At 38.1% G+C, this 7445-nt stretch overlaps 1 protein-coding gene across 3 annotated transcripts in view; it reads right to left on the bottom strand.

Moving 5' to 3' along the window:
• The window catches only part of Nbas (neuroblastoma amplified sequence), a 313151-nt gene that overhangs the window by 158926 nt on the left and 146780 nt on the right, over positions 1 to 7445 (bottom strand). For all 3 annotated transcript variants that reach the window (XM_026788959.1, XM_013353527.1, XM_005366539.3), the window contains exon 31: positions 3892 to 4004. In XM_026788959.1, coding sequence (XP_026644760.1) covers positions 3892 to 4004 — 113 coding nt within the window. The remainder of the gene's footprint in view (positions 1 to 3891; positions 4005 to 7445) is intronic.

Genomic DNA, 7445 nt, shown 5'->3' on the forward strand with positions numbered 1-7445 from the left:
AACCAAAAAAATAAAATAAAATAAATAAATAAAAAAAGACTCATCTCCCCATGCCCAAGTTCAAAATATACTTTAGTGTGTATGAGTACACACAACGAGAGAGAGAGAGAGAGAGAGAGAGAGAGAGAGAGAGAGAGAGAGAGAGAGAGAGCGAGCGCACGCGCCTGGTTGTGCAGAAATCCTCCTGCCTGCCTCCTGAGTACTGGGTTTACAGGGAAGTACAACTAAGTTTGTCTAAGGCAACCTCACCCCAGGATGGAGGGCACCAAGTTTCACATCTCCTATGGCTAAGCCCAGTCCTCTCACTTAAACTAGCACTCAAGAAAATGAAATGCCTAATCAACCAGTTCATATCATAGAGCAAAGAATATTTAAAGGGAAAATGTCAAAGGACATCAAGTGAGCTCTAAGGGTAAGTAATTCTTACTCAGAGTAGCAAGGGCAAAGAAGATGGTATTGCCTAGGCAGCTGACTTGCAGTAACCATGACAACTGCATCAGCAGTTAACATAAAATGGAGATGAATTGTGTCTCCAGAACTGACTGATGTATAACAACCACACAACGCCCACCTAATAAACAGGTTATTTTTCAAAAGGAAAAAAAAAACTGGGGTATAGAGAGCTTAAGATACTTTAACAAAGACCCACCGAAAAGAGGTGGATCCTGAATTCAACCCAAGTCCCTAAATTTTGCCTGTGGCTTTCATCTTTATTCCTAAATCCCTAGTAAATCCTTACATAGCCTGCTCTTTGGAAATGTCTCATATGTAGTTGGCTGAGAGTAACATAAATCTTATTGAAATGAAGATATTGTGGTTTTTCATTGGAATTAGTCTGTTATATTCTATATTTTTTATTGCAATTGAATTTGGAACTTACAGAAAGGTTGCAAGTTGCAAAAATATCTACATTGTAATACTGTATTAATTGGATTCACCAGCTCTTAATTCCTTTTAATCTTATACATATATACACAATCATACACGCATACACTCACTCCTGTCTTCCTCTACATGCATATTCACACACACAGACCAATACTTTTGTTAACCATTTAAGGGAAAATTGCAAAGCACATGCCCTTTATACCTCAGTGTTCCAGTACATGCTCATCCTGAAGTGCAGGATGTTTGCAGATGAACACTTGTATCCACCCCAGTTTTATATCCCAAATGTCCACCTTGTTGACCTTGCTAAACTCATGCTGTAATGATGGAGGAGGGTCATCTGTCTATGTATTACTTTCATTGGTTAATAAACAAACTGCCTTGGCCGTTTGATAGGACAGAAAATTAGGTAGACGGAGTAAACAGAACAGGATGCTGGGAGAAAGAAGCAGATTCAGGCAGTCGTCATGATTCTTCAACCTGAGATGGATGTAGGCTAGAATCTTTCCCAGTAAGCCACCACCTTGTGCTGCTACACACATTAATAGAAATGGGTTAAGCAAGATATGAGAGTTAGCCAAGAAGAGGCTAGATATAATGGGCCAGGTTGATTTTTAAAGTGTGGGCTTTCCCCTCAGTATCTGCTGTCATTTTACATGTTTTCCTCCAGATTCAATAACACAATGACTATGAAACAGCTACTTTTTTACATTCTAAATATATGTTTAAATCAAAGCCTGTTATGGATATAATACTTCTACACACACAAAAAAAAAAGAGGCTGGGCCTTATATGCCATATGCCTTGCGTGCTTCTAATAAAAGTTCTAGCTTTCAGGGGCTGACTTCCCTACTATTATCATCCTCCTCCTAACCACAACCAGGGTAGGAAACTGTAGTGCTAGATCCTCATCAACCCATTTTTCCATTCAATGAGACACTTGTTTTATCCATTCACCTGAGCAATGGTTACTAATAATAGATAAGTATATTCAATTGGACAGCAAGAGTCTAAGTGATTGCAATTAGCACATACAAGTCAACACTTTTTAACTCCTCTTTGAACTGCTGGTTCAAAGGAAACAACAGTTCCTTTTTACTGGCCATCTTAGGGTGACTAAACCCCAGTATTATAGCAGCGACTCCTCCACTCAGAAACTTCCCAGAAGGTATAGTCTTAACAGTCTTGGTTGTGTATCATCAAAATCACATCTAACTGACCACCACAAGAGCTCAGAACTCACTTAGCATCCTAAAGGATCACAGCATGCAGAACAGTTTTTTTATACATCACTCAGCTCAGTTTTTTTTATACATACACAGCTGAATGTGCACACACACATGCAGACACATGTACACACGCATACCAATGCTGCAATATTTATCCTAATGAAAGCTAAAGGAGAAAAAACTTATTATGTTCTAGAATCTTCCTCTGCTAAAATTAACAAATATATTATGGAGGGAAAATGGTTAATAATCAAACATTTTAGAATGAGCTAAAATGGTTTTTAGCAACTTTGATTAATTTTCATAATATTTAAAAAGTTTTGAGTTCAAAAGTTGCATTAATGGTGCATCTGAATAGATTGTCTATGACCTAACAATCTAACCATCACCTTCCATATATACTCAGGGTACTACTTACGCCTGTATAATAATTAGGTCCAACAATGATATTCAGAGTAATAATAGTCTATGTCTTTCCAGCACAGTAGCTTTTATTGAGAAGTGAAACTTTGAGTAAAACCATAAAGAAAATCCATATAAAATTTAAAACTGTGACACGGCAACTACTGGCTCTCCCTCAGTCCCAGTTATTGCTGACACTGCAGGGGACAAGGAACACAGCCACTAGCACCTGGAGGAACTGAGACTTCTGATGCAATATTATTTTTTTAAATGAAAGAGCACAACTATGGTGGAAACTTACAAAAAAGAAAAAGATGAAATAAACTTCTGTGGGATAATGCTCTTGTACAATGTAAAGATTTGTCACTCATATTAATTTAATAAAACAATGATTGGCAGAAAAGATAGACAGGGTGACTAGACTAAGAGAATTCTGGGAAGAGGAAAGGCAGAGTCAGTCCAGCCAGAGGCAGAGGAAACAAAATGAGAATGCCTTACTGACAAAAGGTACCAAGCCATGTGGATAAACATAGACAAAAATTATGGGTGAACTTAAGTCATAAGAGCTAGTTAGCAATAAGCCTGAGCAATTAGCCAACCAGTTTATAATGTGTTTCTTCGGGATTGAATGGCTGTGGGACTGGGTACGAGACAGCAATTTTGTGCTACAATGAGCTGTTATATTTCCTCGTCACTAGTTCCAGCCAGTTCTAGAGTTAGGAATAGTAGGCTATAGCAGCCAGCCAAGTACACTTCTCCCTAGGCAACCACCTTTTCATTCAGGGACCAGATATGGATTTAAAGAGTCTATGGTCAGCTATGATCAGCCAAGGCCTGGAATGTTACAATGCATCATCCTTACAGTTTAGGACAAGCTGTGTGACGTCTGTCCAGATGACTCCAACATACCTGTTAAACTTAGACAAAAGAACCTGAGCAAAATGAAAACATCATTGGCAATTAAGTTCTAAGAAAGAATTGTCTCCCATTACTTTTAAGTCAAGACTGGGAGGTGATCACCTAGTTAATAATTTATGAAAGTAAAATACAGGAATAAGCTATATGCCAAAACTGAAGTAAATCTACAACTGTCATTCATAAAAATAAGAAGTATCTATGTTTGCTTTGATCCAATGGCCTCACTGTTAGTTGCTCTGTACTACTATTACATCTTTAAAGGTTATAAACAAGATTTTTTTAATTCACTGCAAAATGTTTTAACTTGAGATTTCATTGCAAAAATTAAAAAAGACAATATTATATATTAATAATATATTCAGATTATCAAAGTTACTTTCATTGAAAAATAAAAGGAACAATACTTAATTGGTACAAAATAAGTTAGCAATGCAATACCAAGCAGAAGACGCACCTTGCAAAGGCAGGATCTTTACCCCAAATTCTTCAAGATACCCCAGAGCTTCGATGAGGTCTAGTTCCTCTTGAATGGCAGCCGGCCTGTCTGTTATGAGCTGCAAGCAGCACCTAGAACAAATCACATAGATTTTGAAAACCAGCGGCGTAAATTCACCCAGCTACTTTTCTATACTGAGCAAAAAGTGCTTGAACACATATTTCTTTAACACCTGTCAGACTACTAAAAGGTTGTCCATTTTCTCCATATTGATTCAATATAGGACCTGAAGTTCTAGATGGAACAATAAGACAATGGAAGGAGATCAAGGAGATATAAACTGGAAAGGAAGAAGTCAAAGTATCATAATTAGCAGATGATATGATAGTATAAATAAATGACCCCAAAAAATTCTACCAGGGAATTCCTATAGCTGATAAAAAAAAAAAACCTTCAGTGAAGTGGCTAGACAGAAAATTAACTCACACACACACACACACACACACACACACAAATCAGTAGCCCTCCTATACACAAATGACAAACAAGCTGAAAAAGAAATTGGGGAAACAATACCCTTCACAGCAGCCACAAAAAACATAAAATATCTTGGAGTAACTCTAATCAAGCAAGTGAAAGACTTGCTCCAAAACTGTATGATTGTATGCCGTGTGTGTGTGTGTGTGTGTGTGTGTGTGTGTGTGTGTGTGTGTGTGTGTGTGTTTCAAGATAGGGTTTCTCTGTATAACAATCCTGGAAGTAAAGGTATGGGATACCACTATCTGGCCAGCTTCAAGCCTTTTAAGAAAGAAATTGAAAACGTTATCAAATGATGGAAAGATCTCCTGCACTCATGGATTGGTAGGATTACAACAGTAAAAATGGCCATCCTACCTAAAGGAATCTACAGATTCAATGCAATCCCCAAAACAATTCCATAAAAATTCCAACAGAGTTCTTTATAGAGCTTGAAAGGATAATATTCAACTTTATATGGGAAAATGAAAAATCCAGAATAGCTAAAAACAGTCCTATACAATCAAAGAACTTTAACAGAAGAGAAGAATCAGTTGGTAATACAGCACTGTCAAAAGAGAGAATGTGATTGGTAATCAACAGGTGAGTGACATTTGCTTTCTTTGCTTTGAGACAGCACCTTTCTGTGTGGCACTGGAAAACCTGTCCTTCTCATTTAACATCTGATCATGTAGAATACTTTCAATGTTTTTCTTTTTTAAAATAAAAAAAAATTCACTTTTAAGAAGTTTTCTCTAATGCATAAACTTATTTTGGAAAGGTGCCTATGTAAGACCATTTAGCCGACAAGGGCTATTATATGCTGACAGCGACGGCACATTTAAAGGAATTGAGGCACCAGGAGGGCACTGCTGTCACTCAAGGGTAAGTATGACTCAATGGCAAGAGGCAGAACTTGATCGTGCACAGTTGGAAGATTTCCGTCTGTGAGCACTCACAAGTTCTGCTGATTCTAACGTAAGGATTATAAACTCTGATTTGTACAACACTTTACATGCACTTACCCTTGAACCCACGAATTCTAGGCAGGAAATTTACCCAACAGAAAGGCTTATACATCCCTATTACTAGATTGCTGCATTTTCTTTGTTTCAGAAAAAAGTTGCGAAGTAGACAAAATTCTACAAATAATAAAGGGCATATCCACCTCAATTCATTTGAGCCATGTGTCCGTGTGTGGTGTCTTCAGCAATAGGGGTGGGAAGGAATTCACCTTTAATACCTGAGAGGCAACCAATGACCTGAGAACCTGTTTTCTAGGGTCTACTTCTGTGCTTCCAGAAAATACTACACAAGCTGCCAAGGAAGGGATGCAGGTAAACAATCCTACCTAGATGCAATACCTATGATCCATGACAAGAAACACATTAAGGTGCAAGAAGTGGTACCCATATGCTGGTGGCAACCAACAATTGTGTGACTGGTGCTGATCCAGGCCAGCTTCTCTAGGCTAAGGAGGTCAATGACCGTAGAAATCGACTACCACCCTCTGCTAGACCATTAATAATTCCTTACTACATTCTAAATCTTATCCACAGCAAAGTACAGCTACCACCAAAGACCATTCTCTTTATAGCAAATGGAAATCAGCACATAAAAACCATAACTGAACAAAATAGATCATGAAGAGCCCAGTCCCAACAAACACTCCTACATCACAGCTCCTGATCTATAGCTCAGGGAACATCACAGAAGAGGGAAAAGAACAGCTGTAAGAGCCAGAAAACCAGAAGGTCTGCTGTGAAACAGTCTCTCTTACTAAGAGCTGCATAAATAAGACCAGAACAAGAGTATGGACATGAATGAAATGTTAGCAATGAAGGGCAAAAGCACCATGAGTCATTGACTGTTGCTGCTTAGTTGTCTGCTACATAGTGATCACCCTTGAAACCATATATAACCATATATGCACAAATAAAAAAATGTACTCATCAGGTTGTATCTGTATATATTTGTGCATACACATACATACATACATGCATGCTGGGCCCATCAATCACTAATTAAGAAAATGTCCTACAAGCTTGTCTACATTCAGATCTTATGGAGACATTTTCTCAATGGAGGCTGCATTTTCTCAACTGAAGTTCCCTTTGCTCCAGTGACTCTAGCTTCAGGCAAACTGACATAAAACTTCCAGCACACATATCTTCTGCTTCCTCAAGGAATAACAAATTCCTAATAAATAGGAGTGAAAGAAATATTTCCTATACTCCATACCATGGTAAACACAGATGCCTTAGGGCTCATAGGCCACAATTAGTCCAGCACAACATCATACACATGGGATGAAAATCAAAGCGCATCCTTGTGGGATAGGAAGGGATACAGTGAGGGCACAATGCAGCAAGGGGATTTTATAATCACCCAGAAACACCTGCCTAGAAGCTTTAGGTCAAACACAAGTTGGAATTTCAAAGGCTATTCTATTTGATATTTCTAGCATTTGAAATAAAAATAGGATCCCTAGAGAGAAAGAAAAAGGCTTACTAACTACTTTAAAGGACTCTGTCAAGTTCAGTAACAGTTTGAAGAAAGAAAGGAGAGAGCATGACTCTGACATAAGTTACCACTAGGGAAAAGGGTTGTTTTTCACCTTTGCTAGAGTTGAAGAAACTACCAGTAATTTAAGGGGAAAATGAATCCAGACAGCTATCGCAGTTAAGACCATGTTCAATAAGCTTGAAGATTAACTGAAAAGCATCAAAGTATATGAGAATTTTATGACAATTAGTATTTCAAAGAATGGCATTAAAAAAAAAAACCAGGGCTGGTGAGATGGCTCTAAGATTAAGAGCCCTTGCTGATCTTGAGGACAACTGTAGCTCACTTCCCAGTACCCATGTCAGGCAGCTCACAACTGTCCGTAACTCCAGACCTAAGGGATCTGACCACAACTCTGCAGCTCATGGAACCTTCTCGAAAATCGACCACATAGTCGGTAACAGAGCAAACATCCACAGTTACAAAAAAATATTAGTAACCACCTGTGTCTTATCAGAACACCATGGATTAAAGTTAGAATTCAACAACAA

Source organism: Microtus ochrogaster, unplaced genomic scaffold (assembly GCF_000317375.1).
Source record: "Microtus ochrogaster isolate Prairie Vole_2 unplaced genomic scaffold, MicOch1.0 UNK10, whole genome shotgun sequence".
Taxonomy (NCBI): Eukaryota; Metazoa; Chordata; class Mammalia; order Rodentia; family Cricetidae; genus Microtus; species Microtus ochrogaster.